The sequence below is a fragment of the Engystomops pustulosus genome, chromosome 3 (genome assembly GCF_040894005.1).
Source record: "Engystomops pustulosus chromosome 3, aEngPut4.maternal, whole genome shotgun sequence".
NCBI lineage: Eukaryota > Metazoa > Chordata > Amphibia > Anura > Leptodactylidae > Engystomops > Engystomops pustulosus.
In genome coordinates, this window is record NC_092413.1 from 168434099 (window position 1) to 168456223 (window position 22125).

Sequence of the window (22125 nt, forward strand, 5' to 3'; positions counted from 1 at the left end):
CTAATTATTTCGAGAGAAGTGAATGGTTTATCATTCATATCTGCAACATACTACTTGTTGTAAATATTTGCATACAGTGCATTGAATTAAATAGCCTGCCATATGATAGCAGTTCTTTAATATTTAATTGGTGACAAATTAAATCTTGTGTTGAGTATAAGCTCTGCTGGTAACAATCATGTGACCTGTCCCAGACCACCAGGACCATTGGCCTTTGCCCTGCATTTCTTACATTTAACATCTACTGTGCTGGAGGAGACCATGATCTCTTCTTAAATATTATCATGAATTCTGCACTGGAGACTAGGGGGTCAGTAGTGGACCCCAATGAGGGTGAGCTGTGATGCTAGAGAGATGCCAATCTGTGTGTTTCTCCTCCCATAGCTAGTTCTGCCCACCCATCTCCTCACTCAGGACACAGAGCAGGGGCTGTAAGTAAATTAAAGAGGGCTCGTTGTCTGGATTAGTGGCCAATAGCAGCCTGGGCACCCTTGCTGGTGCTGTGGAGGGAACTGTGGGCTGCAGTGATCCCACACTAGGAAGCTGCAGGGGAGTCAGGGGGATCTCTCCTACTTATTACAAGGGGAGGACAAGGGGCAGGCGCTACAAAGTATAAATAGTCAGACTTCAATAGCTCATCCCTGTGTGATGTGTGTGGAGTGCTGAGCACTGACTGGGGGGGCTCTGGCTAGATCTTATCATCACTGAGGAGCCTGGAAGGAAGATCAGCCCGCTCCTTCTCAGCTCTACTATACTATGGAAGAACTCACTGCCTTTGTATCCAAGTCGTTTGATCAGAAGATAAAGGAGAAGAAGGAGATGATCACTTACCGGGAGGTGCTGGAAAGCGGCCCGGCCAGGGGCAAGGAGCAGGCCTGTGCAGAGGGGCTCCGGGAGGACGGGATACCGGTGGTCCGTGGTATAGCAGGGGGTGGAGGAGGTGGAGGAGGTGGTGGAGGTGGTACCAGATCACCGGTGCTGGAGCTGGAACTGACCGCAGAGAGGATCCGGGACAGCGGGAGCCCCAAGCTCACAGAGGGTAACTATTCTTATAACTAAATTATCTCACCCATATATACATCATACTGTGCTGTGGGCCTCGGCGCTGAGAATTTACACATTTAATAAAGAGATGAAATAGATAGATAGATAGATAGATAGATAGATAGATAGATATTATATACCAAATGTAGAAGTTCTTTGATGCCCTCAGGAAAAGTCCCAGTACAATTTACAGCTGTATATAGGAGCAGGAGGGATTGTCCATGAATTATTTACAGCACCATATGTGCAGAGTACACTGACAGCACTCACTGTGTCATAATACTCCCTTCTTACCCAACATTCAGATTCACATCATTAACATATGAAGTAATACGAACTAGAATAATGATAATAAGTAGTAAAATAAGTGACACTGTCCGAAAAACCTTTATGTACACTAGTTTTTTTCTCCATAAACTTGTAATCATTTGTTCAATTAATTGTGTACTAGAACATTATTACTATTAGCATTTTATTAATGTTATTGTTAGTTTTATCTACTTCACACTGAATTAGCAAAAAAAGATAATACCTTACAAAATATTTCCAGTACTATTATTGCTTCTAATAATAATTATAAGTATAATAAAAGTGTCGAATGTGTTAGGCAGTAATGAGTAGATATAAATTATATAAATATATTTAATAATATCATTATGAATTAATTTGAATACAAGATTAGATAATATTGCATTAATAAATTAAATGTATTTGTTACATTTAAGTTCAACTGTAAAATGTTGATAGTATATTAAACATATGGTTGATGCATAAAGAAAATTATGTAAATTCATAAACAGGCTCCCAATGTAGGTACAGATACATCTGTAGTGCAAAGCATCACACATATAAACCTTGTATATTCTGTATGTAATTGAAAAACATAGACAATAAAAAAAAATGCAATAATAATAACAACAATAACCTATGTTTTTAGCAGTGCAAGTAAAACTTTTAATAAAACGATATAGAAGAAAATAAATAAGTAAACCTAATTTCTCCTGAGATTGCCTGGGCATGGTATAGAACATATATAATGATGGGATGCATTTGTATAATCAAATCTCAGGACAATGCAGGATTTGCCTATCATGACTGGCACAGGATGGAGCTGCCTGTTAGGATAATAAGAAGAATTAGTTGGCACATGGAGCAACTCCCGGAAATCATTTTCTAAACAAATGTCGGCCGGCCGTCGGTGTACACAGCTGTACACACGTGTCCGCACTCTGCTGTTCACAGCACCTGTACTGTCACTATTATCATTTCATGATGCAGCCCCGGGATATTTTTTTGACAATTATAGAAGTAAAAATTTATTAATACATATAATAACATTATGCAGATCATGACTACAGTAATGCAGTTCTAGTTAATTTAATATCACCAGGTCAATAAGATCTTGTAGGTGACTACTCTAATGATGACTGTAATTGTATTTATTCTGTACTTATTCACCTCTACAAACTGGACAACCCATAGCCACTTGTGTCACAGGATGATCCACATTGTACATAGAGAAGAGTGAATTTTGCTAGAATGCTATAGAATGGATGTGTTAATGTGATAGGTATATAGAGGAGGGGAGTCCTCTGTGCTGGTCTTTATGAGGTCAGAGTCTCATTACCAATGTCCCCCACCTTATACAGTATCCCCAGACATGAAGGAACGGAAGGAGGACATGAAGGTTTTGGAAGAAGAAGGACAGACCAAGATCAAGCAGAGAAGAAGCCGCACCAACTTTACCCTGGAGCAGCTGAACGAACTGGAGCGGCTTTTTGATGAGACCCATTACCCTGATGCTTTCATGAGAGAAGAGCTGAGCCAGAGATTGGGACTGTCAGAGGCCAGAGTGCAGGTAGCTGTCATCAGCCTCATACACGTACTACTGACTTATAACCTGTCCCTAATGTCTACTATCTACACACCATCCAGACTGCAAACACACATCTCCAACATGGGTCTGTATTATCAGTCTCAAACACGTACAACATACACATAACCTGCATTTTGTGTGAGAGGAGACTTTACTGTCTTAAACTATCTACACACCATCCAGACTGCAAACACACATCTCCTATATGGTCTGTATTGCATACTACATACATACAACCTGTCTCAAGTGTGAAATGAGACTTTACTGTCCTACTATGTATACATATTCCAGACTGCAAAAACACTTATGTTCTGTTTTATCATCCTCAAACACATATTTGATACACACAACATGTCCATAGTGTGAGAGGAGACTTTATTATTCTATACACCACACAGACTGCAAACACACATCTCCTCCAATGGTCTGCATGATCAGCCTCATACTACTGACATACAACCTGTCCCTAGGGTGAGAGGAGACTTTACTGTCCTGCTACACAACATCAAAAACTCCAAACACGGCTCCTATATGGGTCTGAATTCTCAATATCGCAAAATTCAGAATCATGTCTAGCTCATTGTTAGTTATTTGACTTAATTTTTTTTGTTTAATTTCTACAAAATCTTAATGATTCATAACACGTATTTACATTTGCCCCTTTACATCCGATTTCTCCCCTAAATTCAATGGAATTCCGATTTATTGAGCAACAACATCAGTTTACCTATTATTCTCTAGGAGAACCACCATCTGCATACATATGAGTCTACTCATAATATAATCATATGAGACTAGGTCGCTTTACTTTAGTGAATATATATATATATATATATATTTATAACTGGATAGCATATTATCGCATGTTCTTGTATAATTTTGCGGCAAAAAAGTTGATAAACATTTGATATTGAGGATACAAAGGTTATGCAAATATTAGGATCGTGTATGCTGCATTCTATTACAATGGTTTACACAAACTGATATAAGCTATATGTAAGTAGTGCTTTAATGTAACTATATAGGTATTTAGGGATCATATTTAGCTATCTATTATCTATTTTTCTATGCTTTTTTATATAACTGTATTTACTATTATCTATCTACTGCTTTAATTCTCTATCACCATATAATTTATCTATCTATCTAGCTATCTATCTATCTATCTATCTATCTATACATCACTTATATATCTATCTGTTTACAGTATCTATCTTTGTATCTCACATCTATCTATCGGTCTGTCAATCTATCTATCTATCTATCTATCTATCTATCTATCAATCTATTTATCTATCATCTATTTATTTATTCTATCTATCTGTTATCCATCTCCCTATCTCCTGCCCATGGTGTTGAGTACATGTGTCCAATGTGCATGTATCCATGTGCGTTTTCCATCCTCCAGCTCCAGTTCTCTAAGGGAAGCAATGAGTTGATGATAATAATAATGAGACAATTATGCAGTGAGTGTTATTGTGTAATGCACAGAGGAGCAGAGTCTAAACTTCCTCATTCTCCAGTGCCTGGTAATTCTTCGCCCTGTGCACTGCAGAGCCGCTAATTCATTCTGGAAAAAATCTTATTCCATATATAAACTTGTACATTATTGCTTTTGTTTGTAGCCATTTCTTTAGATTCACAGTCCTTTATGTTATTGACAAAACATGTATTTACATATATATATATATATATATATATATATATATATATATATATATATATATATATATATATTAATCGGATAATCTTAAATTTCTGCTTATTTTAGTTGAAGGAGTTATTGATTAATTGCTGACATAAAACGTATAATTTTCCAAATTTATTTACACTTTTTTCTTTCTTTCAGGTTTGGTTTCAAAATCGGAGAGCAAAATGTAGAAAACAAGAAAACCAGCTGCATAAAGGTACATAAATAAAATAAAAAAATGTGTCGCATCTGTGGCTAGGAATCAGACAATTATATCATCTGTAGTTTGTAGCAGCAGTACTCGGTATAGTAGCGCCTTTAATTTGTAGATGAAATTGATAACAACACATACTATGCTATAGAATCCATCTTATTATATATATTTGACACCATTAACCCCCTTTGGCCTGACTGACCCCTGCACAGCAGAGCTCAATCAATGTAATCTGTCTGTGCTGAGAGGGGGGCACTGAAATGTTAGAGGCCTCTACAGATACAGGTGGGGTCCTGCAGATCTGATCTTCCCCTCTGATTTTTGCAGGAGTTCTTATAGGAGCAGGAAGCCAATTTGAAGCTTGTCGTGTAGCACCTTATGTCAATGTGGGAGCCCTGAGGATGCCCTTCCAGCAGGTATATAATCTTTTATGCAGTGTGATACTTGTTTTAGATCAGATTTTTGTTCCTCTCCATTATAAATCGCTTATAAAGACAGGGGAGCAGATAAAGCTGTGTGCTGTCCAGAAATAGCCAGAGCAGGAGATTGACAGATTCATTCACTGTTTATATAATGGTTCCTCTGAAAGCATGTTTGTTAATATTTAATAAAGTGAGTACATGCAGCTCAATTATACAGACAATGACATCACTGCAAAGCAGGAGAGCCTACTACAATGTCAAGACACAAGTGCAAACACCAGGGTGTCCTGTCCTGCTTTATCTGTACTCACTGCTCCTGTCCATCACATTTACAACTGGCATCCCTTAGATACAATAGTTATTACTGCCAATAGTCTCCTCCAACACAATCAATGCTTATGTAGGTGTATGGAGTATTTAACAGTCTATAGCCTAAGAACCAGAGAAGAAATCAATCTGCTTTATCCATGTGTTTTCTCCCTCAAGCTCATTGTAGACCGAATCTACATGAGTCTAAATAAAGCAGCTCACTGCTGTTGTTGGATATTGAAGTGTATTATATTGCTAGCTCATGCTGCAGTAATTAAAATTTGTATTGTTCATTAATTATGAAAGAAAACACAAATTAACCAAATATAAAAAATCTAATATTATAGAGCTTTTTTCCCTTGTTTGTAGTCCCCATCTTTTAGATTTTTGTTATATTTGTATCTTATGATGCCGGTTGATTATATAATTTGGAACAGAATTGGAGATATTGTATTACTGAAATCAATTTTTTTTTCCAATTTGGCTTTATTTTGTAAAGATATTTAAATATTGAAACTTTTTCATGGCTGATGACCCCAAAAAGCTAATATGAGAGGTTTAGCTTAAGAAAAGACCAAGATGTTTAATATAATTAACACAAAGCATAGATATGCGTGTTGCAACATAGACTTTCAGCCATGTCCCATCAGAAATACCCTTTAAAAGGCCGCAAAAAAGTAGACATTATTATTATATTTTTGTTTTACACATTTATTTTATTATAATTCTAATTCTTTTTATGTTTTAGACCATTTTAACATTCCCAGCTATGGGTTAACAGAATAAGCTGCATTCAGTTTTAGTACATTGTATTTTTTTTAATACCTTATTTTTTTTTTCTTCTTGTTGCTCGTGCTTGCCTGCAATACTATTTGTAGGATAGTCATTGCAACATGCCATCCTTGTCCTTCCAGGTTCAGGCACAGTTACAGCTGGACAGTGCTGTGGCACATGCTCATCACCACCTACACCCTCATCTGACAGCGCACGCCCCATACATGATGTTCCCTGCTCCACCCTTTGGTCTCCCGTTGGCAACACTGGCGGCAGAGACGGCGACGGCTGCGTCAGTAGTGGCTGCTGCTGCAGCTGCCAAGACAACAAGCAAGAACTCAAGTATTGCAGACCTCAGACTGAAAGCCAAAAAACATGCAGCTGCATTGGGACTGTGACTGGCAATGCTTGGGGCCCCAGATCATGGGGTCCTACAGACATTACCCTAAGTTCTTTATTTATGATATGGTCTCAATCACAGCCAAAATCTCCCCTCTAAGGGATCAAGAGGTCACAACTCATCTGATGAAGAGGCTGCTGCAGTCCTGAATGTTTATACATCAGAAAACTTTTTTATCTGAGACATTGGCCCTCCATATGGTATCACTACCTACAATATACCTTTAACCTTCTTGGACCAAAATGGCTACTAAGACCTTGTACTTATGGACACTGAGACCACAGAGACAAAGCACTAAATATATTTCTTAAATAATCTATATATTAGAATTTTTTATGCTGATGTGTGCAAAAATGGGGGGATAAGGTGCGCACACATTTTGTGCTGTGGAACTTAAAAAAGAAGAGAAAGTGGAGAAAAAAAATAGATATAATCAATTATCAAGGCAAAATATTAAGGAAGATGTTTGAAAGTTCCCAAGTTTTGACACTGTCCCTTTTGTGCAAAGTTCACTTTAATACAAGGAATACTACAAGTGAGGCGGGCCTCCTTGTGTATCATCTTCTGGATACTCCAACGCTTCTGGAAGAATGACTAGAGTTAAAAAATAAAGACTATTTATTTGCTTATTTCTAGCGGCAAAATGTACAACTGACTGCAAGAAATCCTGGTTTGCATGAATTTTTCTCATTTCATTGATGAAGTTTCTATTCACTTATCCTTCATCTTTCAATTTAGCTGAAGAAAAAGATTTAGGACACTGCTTGCCATCTGCAGTCCTTAAGAAGTAAGAGACCATATAACCCATAGTCATCTCATTTAACTGGAGACACACACACACCAAGATGTGCTTTGATGACAAATATTTATGGGGAAATATCTGGTGTTCAAGTCTTTTTCTGTAGCAGAACCCATGATCCAAAGGGGAGATGTCCTTTGACTCTTAGCATTAGCCAGGAGTGTACTGTATTAAAGATGATATTTAATGCACATCCCATGCTAGCCTTTGGCTACATGTAAAATATGTTAATACACATGATCAAAATTTATTTTCGTTACATTGTGACTCGATAGTTACTTGTTAGCATTTTCTTTTCAGCAGAGGTGTATTCTATTCAAGTACTTTGTGATCCTTATTTTGAATACATATAGATATTTAATGTGGAAGTGGCGATTGTAATTACAGTTTGCTAGCAAACAAATTTTTGGAGATTTGAGCGAGGGTTGGGGGAGGGGGAAGAAGATAAAAGCTCTCCTAGAAATGTACTCTGATGGGCGGGCTTTGTAACTATTTGTTCTCCATGAAAACACGTTATTTATATATTCCATTTTCAGTGTGCTTTTAAGTTATTTTACACTTTGTATGTTATTGCTGCATAACATTTGATGTTGGTACAATATATTTTCAAAGAAATCACTCAGGTTTATTTCATCTCTGTTAACCACTTTTGGCTACGTAATTTCAAATACAAAACTTGTCAAAACTGAATTAAAATGCTAAGGTTTGTTTCATTTTTTTCCATCTTGGGTTGGGTAATAATAATAAATCTTTATATCTATATAGTGCCACCATATGCTCCAGCTCTTTACAGACATTACATTTGAGACATTACAGAGCAAAAACATGGTCATATGGAAGAATATAAATGAGGGGCCAGCTCGCAAGAGCTTACAATCTATAGGTAGTCTTAAACACTTAGTAATAGCTTATTTGCATACAGATGTAAAATTACATGGAACATGATTTTGTTATGTGAAAGCAATAAGTATCATCTTATATCATTAGTTGTATTGTATTACTATTTTATCATCTACATCATTAAAAAGATCATTTTAGAAGCGTTAGAATATGAAATTGCAAATATCCAGATAGAAATAGGGAATATGTTGAGATATTAGCGCTTTACTTTTCTGTATATGTTTCAATATTGTGAGTACATGATCAACCCCCTTTTTGATATGTGTTGGTATTTTGGGATGTGATTTAGAGCAGCCCTCTCATTACTATAACACCTGTCCTGATTGTCAGATAAATGTCTGTCAAGCATAGATGAATATATGAAGTCAAGCATGTCTTTATTAGATAGTGTTCTTGAATTCTTCATTTCATTCTAACATTTTTTTCTTTCAATCATATCTTTTACAGAGTCACTCAATAACTAATCAATTCAGGGTTAATACAGTTTATTTTTTTAAAGTAAAATTACCCTGGAAGACATTGCACCCACTCTTTAAGAATCAGTACATGGCAGCTGTTTAGGAAGCTTAAAGTGATTAATTTATGCCTGGTGCTGCGATGAATCAGGCTGGGCAGAGTTTCATGCATGTTACTAGAGGCATTTTACATAAATACTTACACAAAGAATGATCCATAGCGAGTGGGGAGAGACAGCCTGAAACCATTGACAATCATTTTATTAGCACATAAGCTTCCTACGTGCTCTCCTTAGCTCATGAAAACAGAATTACTCACATGCAGAATCCTAAGTCTCTTGTGCAAATCAGAGGATAGATGCTAAATCCAACACTATCCAGAGATACTTATAATACAGGATGTGAAATTGTAGTCCAGTGAGCCCTTATCCATACTAACTATCTAGGGTTTATCCATTTATGTTGGTGTACGGTAAACCAATTTATTACATAACTATTTTTAGGCAGTTTTTCATTACCTAGGACAAATTTACTAAGAACCTTACGCCAGTTTTCTGGTGGACCTGGTACATGCTTTTACGTGCAAACTGCTTGCAGATATATTTAAGAAGTGTTAGTGCCACTTATGTGTTGCATGTGACCCTTTTGTGGCGCAGCTGCACTATTCTTCAAGAACACAAATTTTGTCACTGAAAGGGCCGTTCCGGCCACATTTATCATGCAGAGTCTGACAGAAGTGTGTCTCACGCCCCATGTTAAAGGTGCACTAAAAAAATCTGCTGCTTCCTGTTGCAGCTGTGCAGGGGGCGCCGGATTCCTGAAGAATGGGCGCCACAATTCCTGAATCTGGCACACTCTGCACACTATACAGGGAAACTGCTGTAAATTTGCTCCCATGTGTTAAATAAACACATCAAACCTGAAAATCGGGGGGGGGGGGGGGGGGCTTGTAGAGTAAAATATTTTAAAGGGTTAAAAGATTAGGGAGGCCTGCCATGCAGGGTTTTGTACAGCTAGAATCAAGACTATGAAACATATGTCAGAATCCGCATCTAAACATCCCGAGTAAATGTTGAATTGTTCAAAACAGAACTTTTATTGAAAATTCCAAACTGAAAAGGCATTTCAGAGCAACCAGTGACACAGTTACCAGAGACGTAAACGGCAACACAGTTTGGGACTTTCGGTAAAATTATGGGTATAGATGTGTTGCACAAACCTCATGCATCTTGTTAAATAACCACATGGTTGTCTCTAAAATTCTAAAATATTTGTGCAAATTATTTTTTACTATTGAGAAATGTATCCTTCGGTACAACGTTTTAATGAAATGGATGAAAGACCTTAAAACAAGGGAGGAGAAAACCATGAAGAAACCGATCCGCTCATTTGTGTCAGAATCCAATTTGTATGGATTTATATAACCATAATAAGTAATAATAGGATGGTTACATTACTAGTTCAGCAAAAATGGGAAGTAAAGCTGTGTAGAGGAAGGAACAGCATAAAAACTGTAACTAAGTTATGCAAGATTGTAAGCTAGGACCCACTAAAAACTCACTGTTTTTCAAGCTTAACTTCATGTTAGTGGTAAATTTTGGTTGATATGTTTTGCGTTTATCTATTAAAAAAAAACTAAAATTTGCCAAGTTTTTGAGAAATTTATCATTTTTAAAATTTGAAATGATCTGCTTTTGAGTTTTACCACCAAAATTACTTACTTACTAAAATTTCCCATATCTCAACTTTATGTTTTCATCATTTTTTTTAAAAGTCTGTTTATTCATATATGACGGTAGACAACTTACAAATTGAAGAGAGATATTAATTTCACGCACAAAATTTCTAAATTAAAAGTTTTGGGATAATTAAAAAAAAATGAGTTTAAAATATAAATGACCAGAATCTCCCCATGAACCCTCACCCCTATTTTCAAAAGTACACTCCTCAACTAGTAGAAACTGCTTTTAAGAAGATTTTCAGCACTGCATAATAATTATATCAAAATGTAGTTGAAATTTAGAGGTCTAATTTTGTAGGTAATATATTCATTTAGCCCTAAAATGTATACATTCAAAATATAAAAAGAGACTAAGAGCACCTAACGCTCGAAACACGTAGGCAAAACCTCTGCCATGTCCCCTGCAGTTTCAAAATGAAGAAATAAAGAACATATTGCTTTTTAAGAAGTGCCGCGACCCTCTGTTAATTTGGATAAAAAGAGAAAACCAATCTTAAAATTTGTTATGCAATTTCTTCCAAGTTCAGACATACCTCACATGTGGCCGTTACTTTGTATAGGCGCACAGCGAGGCACAGAAGGGAAGGAGCACCTCATTAGAGCCCTTTTTAGGCTATAAAATTTTTGCTTTTCTGTCAGTTTGGCCATGTGAAGGCATTTTTTTGATGAGAGGCACTTTACAGCATTTTTAATAATGTATTTTTATTTAGGAATCTCTTAAAAACTTTTTTTATTAGTTCTACTATGGGAGATGAACCAGCAACCATCTACTTTTGCATCTGATTGCTTGCTCATACGATGTATTGCAGGGTATTAGCTCAGTCAGCCTAAGCACACTTACAGGTACTGCCAGCGGACAGTCCTGGGGTCCTGATAAGACCTCAGGGCTGCCATAGAAACAATCAGTGCCCCCTGAAGACTGTGCGGAACCCTGACACTGAGAGGAAGATGAAAAAAGAAAGATCCATTTATTAAAAGTATGTGCAGTTTGCCTCTCTTATTTACAGAGTGCGCTAGATCATTGAATACTGGAGCACGGTCTTCATTAATCTGGCGCCCCTGCACTGCTCTGGAAGTGTGCACCAATATTTTTTTGGTGCATCTTTAACATAGACTGTGCGACACAATTCTGTTGAGTTGCAGTAATAAACGTTGTACACGTTGTTGCAAGCAGGTTGCACGTTCTTTTCAGAGCAAGTCAGACAGGTTACTGGCACAAACTCTTTTATAAATGTCGGCCGATGTATTATCAAGACTTCAGAATGAGAATTGTAAATGCAAAGTCCACTACAAAACTGTGTTCTATTGTCAATTACACTGCATTTGGAATTTTTCCACAGAATATAAAATGATGCCACTATGAAGAGCAATGGTTCCTGTAAATAAAAAAACCCTCATGTTTCCAATTGGAAACAAATGATAAAAAGCCACTTTTAAAAGTTATCTTAAGTGATGATTTACACTCCACGGCTGAATATTGATGGTTACCTGCTCCTAACACATCCATAAGTGCATTGAAATAGAAAGAGAGTGTATGGGGCACAGCTTATTTAGTTTGATCTTATAGCGGGAATGAAAGGGGTTTGGCCATCCATAAGTGCAGATGGAACAACTTAGAATTTTTAATATTATTATCTAGATTTTTTTGAATAATTATTCTAATATTTTATTAATTTAATTTTTTTTATTGGGTTATTCTTATTTTCCAAAGAAATTAAAAAGATGAGTAGAAGGGGGTCCAACATATGAAATGTATAATGAATTGTTCATGAGCAAGTATGCCCACTTTTGTAAAAGCAAAAGTTTGAGCAGTCTACTAATCTGGTGTTAATACAACGACAATAAAGAATTAAATCAATGATTGATGCCCATAAATCTAGGTAGGGTTATAAGGCAATTTCCAGACAATTTTATGTCTACTATTCACAAATGGAAATCTTCAAGACAGTAGAATAGCCTTTCAATGGGCTTTCCAACAAATTCACCCCAAAACTGCATCTTAAAGGGGTATTCCCATGAATACAAGTTTCTTAAATGTACTCAGGATAACAAAATAACACAATCTCTAATCCACAGAAATACAGCATTTCGACGATATATAATGAATTATAGATTGCCCCCCATGAGATTTAGCATGATCAATTAATAATGGCCAATCATTAAAGGGGTATTCCCACAAAGACAAGTTTCTTATATGTAGTCAGGATAACAAAATAAGACATTCTCTAATTCACTGTTATTAACAAAAATGCAGCATTAAGTCCAACGTGTCTCTATCAGTCCTGGTGTACACAATTTCAGTTGCCCCTAGACACAATCCTGTAACTTCTGACTTAGGGTCAGAAAAGTCATCTTGGATTTCTGTATGACGGCTGTGGACCTGAGTTCCTCTCTCTCTTTGCTGATGGCACTCTAGCCCCGCCCCCATGGATCTCATCATCTCATCTCTAATTTGTCTCATCTCTCCTTCTATGTGTCAGATGCTAGTACAATGATCAGAAGATAAATGAAAGTGTATATGAACCTGTACCCTGATAATCTAACAACATTGTTGCCACACAGCACTAGATGGATCATAATGGGGCACATTTACTTACCTGGTCCTGTCGCGATACCCGATGTGCGTTGTCCAACGAGGATGAAGTCCGGCGCGATTCACTAAGATTGTGCACCCGATATCCTGCATGTGTTGCTTCCCCGCTGAGGTCCGCTGGGGTTCACCTTCCTCTTCCCGGTGTATGTGAGTGCTTGGCTTTTGAATTTTAAATCCTGCACTTAGTCAGAATCAGTCGGGTTGTCCAGCGGCCACGCCCCCCGATTTGTGTCACATGAAAGTCGCAGCGATTGCGGCAAAATCCAATCGCATGCGCCAAAACCCCCTATTAAATTTGGCGGAAATAGTTGGGAAACCCGCTGGAAATGCGGTATGCGGACCCTTAGTAAATGTGCCCCAATGTGTCTGCTTACACTTGGATTGCACTGATCATCACTGAGTGATAGGAGCTAAAACAGCAATTAAACTGAGTAAAATTATTAAGTAAAGAGTTAAAAATTATATTTATTGTGTCAACATCACTAGGGGATTGAAATTTTAGAATTTTCTTTGATTGGAAAACCCTTTTAACACAAGACTTCTGGGACACTGTCCTTTGGAATGACAAGGCCCAAGTGGAGATAAAAAAGTTACATCTTAAAAAAGTTACAACAATAAAAATATGGTCATACAGAATCTTTTTTATTTATCTACAGTTTTTGTAAGCTATTAAAACATAACTATACTATATAAAGTTGGTATCTTTGTGATTCTACTGCCACCAAGTAAGTGGATATATCACTTGCACAGGCGTATGAAGCATGAAGAAAACGGCGGCACTCACCAATTAAAAGTCCATAATCTTTATTCAAAGGTCCTCATAAAAAAAACCTGTAAGAAAACGCAGCCAAAAGCCCATGTTCAGTCCATGAAATGTGAATTGCATACCTGTCATATTTCCTGGACTGTACACTTTGCAGGGACCCAGACTCACAGCATAAAGCATCTAAGAGGCTCTGAGTCACTGCTTCCCCCGGGAACACTGTCCTGTTTGGAAAAATTACGACTGTATGAAGTTTATGTCCTATGGTAGTGACTCACAGCATCATAGATGACTATAATGCTGTGAGTCCAGGTCTCCACACAGTTCTTAGTCCAGGTAAATAGTTTATATTTTGCTTTTTCTTCACTTTTTATTCTGTGATTGATTCCCCCTCTGTGCAGGGAATTGCAGGGAATTGTGATTTATTCCCCCACTGTGTTTTTCTGTTTAGGCAAATGGATAAGAAAGTATGGTTAATCTTCTCCCTAGCCAGCCTGGTTCCACAGACTGACAGTATACCTCAAACTATATGAGTGGGGGAGCAGAGCAAGGCCTTAATAGTCTTGAGGAGTGGCATTTGCTGTAGCAGACTAGGGCCATGTTGTTTTTAATTTTGCAAGATGTAGTATAAGCACTAAAAACGGTTTTAAATGGACCCATGCTCATGAATGTGTTTTTCAAAATTCCGTTAGGAAACTGTAGAAAACTCAGAGCTGGTCCATCTATGATTGCACCGGATTGTATATGTGTTTCTCCACTCCAGCACTATAGTGGTCACAGCACCGCATATCTACCTCTCCTCCTTCATATACCATGCAATCCGGTGAGTATAGGACTTAACTTCCTGGTACATCTAACAACTTTGGTCATGTATTTTATACCCCTTGCTTGTACTATGTGTTTCTTCATCCTTGCATGTTATCACACCAACTAGAGGCGCATTTTCATGACAACTGGAGTCCCTCATTTATTACACACTACAAGTACAACATAGTTATATGTCCACATAGTTGCTCCTGATATGATGGGTATTCTAATTCGTCTAGGACACGCCGACACCCAGAACTTTGCGGATAAATTCCACCTTGTGTGGGATCCCTGGGACTCGTACTGGATTACCCAGGATACCCCATAAGGATGACTTGTGTTCTCCCCCTTTTTCTTCCCATGTGCCTCCAGTCTTGTCTTTGTTTGTTATGTCTCAGATGTTCCCTTTTTTTTATATAACTAGTAAGATTTCACTCATTTCTTTTACTTTTCTTGTTTTTGTTATTGTACTTTGTACTATTCCCTCTTGTAGAGGGACTTGTTTATGTCCACAAAATTAGAGTCGCACGAACCTTGCTCAGGGTAAATGTATATCAGCTCCTTCCTCTACTTCCTCTACATTTTGAATATCAAGCTGTTATATAAACCTGATGTTGCCCCCCTGGACCTGCCCCCCCCCTTGATTTATGTGTGATAACAGACCTGTAGACATGCTATGTCGGTGGTTTGTATTACTTTATTTGTTGAAAAATTTTGTAAAAAATACAATTAAAAAAAACAAAACAAAACATGGGTAGACACATTTAAATATCTTGGCATATTTATCTCCACAGACCTCTCAATACCCTTGGCTTTAAATGTCCAACCTCTGCTGGACCTATTTAGGACATCTGCCATCTTGGATCTACCCATTAAGGTTCCTCTAATAAATGCCATTAAAGCCCTTTTTAGGGTTAATAATTCAGTGCCTGATAAGTTTGTAAATCTTTTATTGCCCTAATATGCAAATTAGTGAAAGAGGCTACTAGGGCGTGGAGTACCCGGAGCTGAAGCTACACAGGGCGGCTACTTAAATAGAAAGATGGATACAGGTAATAGGGTTTTTGGGGAGATAAAAATCGTCCCTAAATATATCCCGGGGACAAATATAGGTCTCTCTGTACAGTAACCCTATCTAATGACACACTTAGTCGTATAAGTCCCTAATAGCCAATATTGAAAACAACTGTACCCCTCAAGCCAAGGGGAGAAAAAAGGACTGACTAACAAGGTGTATAAGAAACAGAAAAATCTTTATTGGTGACATTTTACATTTAAAGACATAGTAAAATCATGAGTGGTGGAATACAAAAAGAGAAAGGGGCAAACCAAACTGGACAGGATGGAGTGGGGTATAAATAACTGAGGGCCATGGATAAGAGACTAGCCAAAGGCATGTGAAGTGGCTACTAATGAATACTGTTTGTAGTGTACCCTGTAATGGTTGAAAAAAAAAAAAAAAAGGGGAGTATGCGTTCTTACCGGGCCATTGTAATGTTAAGGTTCCACTGTCCAGAGAGGGCTGCGTCCCTGACGTATGTTTCGGTTTGGAATGAGCCTTCGTCTGGGGGTCTACAGGGCGGCTACTACACGCCCAGTTGCCTCTTCCGATACTCCTAATCTTAGATCTTCAGTGTACAGATCCTGGTAGCTGCACGCACTCGTCTGCGCCCTGCATAGAGTATGTATGCAGAGCCGGCAGCTGCGTGTACTCGGCTCCGATGTCGGAACTTGGGACATGCAGCCACCAGCTCAAGTGCGCAGCTACCCAGTCCACAGATCCTCCCCTCCTTATCTCTTTCCCTTTATCAGGATATTTAAATTGGCTGCCAAAGTAGCCAATACCCCTTCCCCAGCTTTGGAGAAATGGAAAAATCTAATCCCTAGCTTGACTGAGGAATGATATAGTGAGCCCCTCGAGTCTTCTTGGTATGTATCCCAATCTGCCAACAATAAATTAACTCAAATCTCCTTCCTTCACCAGTAGCCACTTCAGACTCACCTAACCCCTCCTCACTTCTTTCATCTTGTGTGTCTCTGGGTAAGAAAAGCAGATCCTGTTCCGCTGCCGCTTGGGGGCTCTGCACATGTGCAGTATCTCATATTAGTCTGCCATACGCGCGCCCACAGCAGGGATGCTATGTGCATTCACGGAGCGCCGGGGTGGCAGGCATGTCTCCGACAGTGGAACAGGAGCTACTGCACTTCTACAGTGCTGCTTGCTACATCGTAAACTGCTTCAGAAAGTAGTTTCCCAATGGTAGATTTGCTTTGACTCCAGTAATATTACATAGAATGGGCAGAAAGCAGACCTCTGGCTGTCGTAGATGTACATCTGAGTATGCCGATTTCTGGCATATGGTTTAGGTTTGTCCAATATTCCATTTGTTTTGGGCGGGAAATAACCTCCTTGTTGTCTACTGTAATAAGTATTCCCATCCCCTTTAACCCAAAATTTGTTAGGAGTTTTGGATGTGGAATCATGGCAAAATCATACACGCACACTGCTCCGAGAGGCTCTTTTCTTTGCTAGGAAAGCTACAACTACATGGTGGATGGCCCAGTGCCTTCCGTCCCTTTCAATGTGGAGAAAGATGGTGAACTCAGTTCCTCCATTCTATGATCTGATATTCAAACATAGAGGATGTCCGGATTAACAAAATCTAAGGAATGATTCTCCGGTTAGTCTATATTCCTCCAATTCTTTTGTTTCTCAGCTACAGGGGCTGCGGGATCAGCCTGTGGCCTAGTAAATTGGAATGCTGTGGGGGGAGGGGAGGGAGTACCTGGGTTCCAGATCATTCTATACTGGTGTGTTCATGAATGCAATGTGGGTAGGTACTGAGTGGGACTAAATTTCTTTTTCTTTTTTTTTTTTAAATTTATCAGATTTTTTAAAAATTATTAATGTTGTACATAAAGGACGTAATGACACTGAATGCTGATTTTGTGGTTTATTGCTGTATTTGATGTACAATTTTATTAAATCGAGTTAGAAAAAAGCAGAACATGGAATTCTCCCCAAATTATTCCTCAAATACTATTGACAAATGCAAAGAAAATCACATTGATCTTAGCACTCCTGACACTGGGATTCAAAAATAAAAACTCGATCATGAAAGAACAATAATCTCAGGTCATTGTCTGAAAAACACAGACAGTGAAGAAGTGTGAAGGACAATGCAGAAGAGCCAAGATCATTGTCCTGTGTTTCATTGTTGTGGCCATGTGTCCCTACTAGGCAGGTCAGGCCAGAGAAAGCTGTCAATATTACAGATTACCCACTCATGTTATCAATCAACATGTGTCTGGTTACAAAAGTATATATTGGCAGACATTGTACAACTCGAAAGACTAAAAGACAATCTATACTGTTCTTGTGTTTGGGATCTCTCACTATTTCTTAGTTGTGAGGGGGTTAACTTGTGCAGCTGTGTTATAAATAACTAGCTGTGCTGCATCTCAGACATTATGTAAAGTGATCAATTCTAAGATCTCGCTATGAAAAACCTAATGAAAGCAATTCTTCTGACTGTCAGCCAGCGGTATGAATGGAACACTTTAGATATTAATATGGATTTCTGAGCTGATAACATTTTACCCTACACTGCAGATGGTGTTGTGTATAGCAATTATGCGTCTTACTTTGTAATTGTATTGTGCTGCTCTGTGGTTGACATGGTCTTTCCATTGATGATAAATCTATAACAATTCAAAGGTAAAGGACAGTCTGAGAACTATTACAGAAAGAGCAGTGAGTATTGCCGCGGCGCGCAGTCATTTATTTATACATCTGTAGATAATATTGCTGTCGGCATATTTTAGTGAGGAGTATTTCAGGCTTTCCCCACAAAATTAACATATTTAGAAAATGTTCCATCTGATAAAGAGGAAATATCTCCTAAATGCTCTGTAAAATTAACTCTGTACAGCATAAGCCCTATATTAAATGCTATAGCTCATGTCAAAGATGTTGTAGCAACATGAAATTAATACTGAAATCGCTCTTGTTCAAGTAGAATAGGAAAATATTATTTTCTTAGAACAGGAGAGTAATGGTAAACTTACTTATATTATATACTGCATTACATATACATAGAGTATATGAGGTCATGCAATAGACTGAATCATATACAGTACATTCCCGCAATTGTTTGTTAGTGAAAGTCTTGTTTCTTTCACATGTTGGCTTAATAATAAAACTTGACTTCTATTTTTAGACATGATTTATTGTTGCATCTCCGCTTTGTCTCTCTGAGCAACTATCTTGTGAATGCTTTCCTTGCCGTCTGGAAAGTCTCTATCAGCCCCCTAGTGCCAGGACAAGGCTCTGGATGCCAAGGCAAAAATGCCAAAATCTGACCTTTTCCTTATTCTGTCAACAACATGTTTGATTCAATTAAAAAATCAATTCCATAGCTTTTTTATATTCATCCGGTGTGATTCCATCGACTGGTTCATGGAAACATTAACTAAGATGCAGTGGTGATGGTCACATGCCAGGTAACAGAACAGAAGTGAAGAGATTTTAAAATCAGCATACTTCCAAACAAAATGTTCCAAGCCTTTATTTATATCTGTATTCTCTGGAATGCTCTACCCCGGTCTATTGGATTGATACCTCCAAAGCTATATATGTGCTCTTAAACCCCATCTCTTCAGGCAAGTCTATCACACTCGCTAACTGCATGTAGCTTCAACTCTACTTTTACTTACCCATTCTGAGCAATCCTCCTGTCTGTCATCTGGTCCCATTAGCCTTGGACTCTGTATATAAGATGGCGCTGATGACTGGTTCACACAGCATCAGCTTTATTTATTCAATTATATTATATATATTTTTTGCATTCCATTATAAAGAATGGTGGGAACATTATACAAGCTCTTATGTCTCTTGTGTCAACCCTTCATCCTTATAGACTGTAAGCTCTTGTGAGCAAGGCCTTCATGTAATGTCATTACTCTGTAATGTCTTATTTTACTTCTATATGTTCTCCATAATCTGGATTTGTAATTTCTGTGGCACCAAGCAAAGTTTTATTCTCAAAGAGATTATTCTCTTCTCCACTGTTACAGTTTTTATCTTTTATGGCATCCTTTTGAAGATGTATTACCCTTATCCTCAATAACAGGGGCATAATGAGGAAAGACATGATCCCATACCACATTTCTGAATGGGGACCCCTTACCCTTAAAAAAATGTATACATATTTATGTACTCCTACACACATGGCAGTAATGGATTCTATGTACTCACAGCTGACATGTAGTTTTAGAACTGCATGAAAACTTCTCCTAGCAGTGACTTATCCATGTAGAACTTGACACCAGATGTCTTCAGCTCTGTGCAGCACATGTCCAAATTGTGCCTCTAAAGATAGCACCGTCACCCTAAAATGAATTATGTACCAGGCCCCCCAAAATAATTACATAATGTGCCCCTCTTACTAATAAATTATGCCCCGCTAATAAATTATATAATGAGCTCACAATGAATTATAGATTGCCCCCCATGAGATTCGGCATGATCAATTAATAATGGCCAATCATTAAAGGGGTATTCCCACAAAGACAAGTCTCTTATATGTACTCAGGATAACAAAATAATTCAGTGTTATTTACAAAAATGCAGCATTTCACTGATGTAAGTCCAACCTGTCTCTCTCAGTCCTGCTGTACTCAATTACAGTTTCCCCTAGACATGACCCAGTAACCTCTCATTTAGGGTAGGGTGGCCGCCATCTTGGATTTTTGTGTGATATCGTGTTGCTGAGATTACTGTCTGTCTTTGCTGTGTGGCTGTAGCCCTGCCCCATGCATGTAGCTCACACTGCTGCACACTGAGACACAGACACTTCCTGTCAGGAGATCGTGAGGAGAGAAAGAGGCAGCAAAATACAAGTTACAACGAGATAATTGACCCCAGGGAAGGGGGAGGCAGGAACTTGTCTGTGAGATATAGCAGAGCTCACAGTGTAACAAGCTACAAGGAGATAAGTGATCTGGAGGAAGGGGGAGGCAGGCACTTATCTGTGAGATGTAGTAGAGCCCACAGTGTAACAGTGTAATAGTCCTGTGTAATTATCTCATGCACCTCTGATCTGTCTCATCTCTGTTTCAGTGTGTTAGTACAGCCAGAAGCCAGATGAAAGTGCATATAAACCCTGCACCCTGATAATGTAACCACATTGTAACCCCACAGAACTAGATGGATAATACAGTAATGTGTCTGCTTAGTGAGGCCCCACCCACACCCTGGGATCTTGCACTGAACAGAGGAGGGAGAGATAGGAGCTAAAACAGCCATACAACTGAGTAAAATTGTAAAGTAAGGAGTTAAAATGATCTTTATTGTATTAACATCACTAGAAGATTGAAATGTGAGAATTTTCTTTAGTGGGAAAACCCCTTTAAAAAGACTCCAATATAACAGGTTCCAGCACGACTACACAGACAACATGATCATGACATCATCACAATGCGCTGGCAGTGTAAAGGAAGCTGCTGTGAGCAGCAGAGAGAAGGAATGATACTCCAGCACTGTGGAAACATGTAATCAATGATATTATCGTCATATATACTGAGAAGAAAAGAAGTGTGCTACACTGGACCAAAATTCAATTTTTAATACAATCCAATCTTTATTCCAAAATATCAAAAATACACAACAATTTGATAAAACCAATTAAAAGTGTCAGAAAGAACACAGGGTGGAGTGGGCCAATGGCTCTACTCCATCCACCACCCCTATCCACAAGTGTATGGACAAAATACAAGAAGTCAAGTAGATGTCAAGGTATACAATTCAATGCGTATCAGTGGCTAAAATGAACAAGTACAAAAGATGTAAACATCCCACTAGTATATAGCTGAAAATACAATTGACATGGAGTCACCTGCCAACAAAACATACAAAGTATGTAGACATATGCAATATAGCTCTTACAAAAGAGTGCAGGTACCATGTAATGATCCAATGTATAAATAAACCGGGTACAACTTGGCCTGGCCAAGCACACAGGTATACCCATACACAAACCTAAGCCACAATGCGCACCATACACTGAACGGGTGGTAGGGGTGGGAGGCTCCCCACGCGTATCGTCGCTGTGAAGCGACTTCCTCAGGGGTATCATAATCATAAAGACATTGTTTTTTATTGTCAGGGGTGCAGTAGTACTCAAGCTCTGTAGCAGGGTCAGAGGACCCAGTGGGGAAGCAGATGCTATGGTGGTTGTTATGCCTCTGCCCAATAAAGTATTCCCTATGACTATTTCTAAGAGATATGGTTGGGCTTTTGGCTTGAATAATGTTGGCTGCACAGAGCTTGTCAAATTG

The 22125-nt window shown here is 38.3% G+C and overlaps 1 protein-coding gene across 2 annotated transcripts; it reads left to right on the top strand.

The window, feature by feature from the left end:
* The first annotated feature begins 480 nt into the window (after nt 1–480).
* SHOX2 (SHOX homeobox 2) lies at nt 481–8372 on the top strand. Of its 2 annotated transcripts, none has more exons than XM_072142928.1 (5): nt 481–1039; nt 2694–2902; nt 4770–4827; nt 5152–5240; nt 6434–8372. In XM_072142928.1, the coding sequence occupies exons 1-5, from the start codon at nt 757–759 to the stop codon at nt 6725–6727; spliced, it is 933 nt and encodes a 310-aa protein (XP_071999029.1). In that variant the 5' UTR covers nt 481–756; the 3' UTR covers nt 6728–8372. The 2 variants fall into 2 exon arrangements, with proteins under 2 accessions (XP_071999029.1, XP_071999030.1); XM_072142929.1 differs by having other exon boundaries at nt 6470–8372.
* The last annotated feature ends 13753 nt before the right edge of the window (nt 8373–22125 follow it).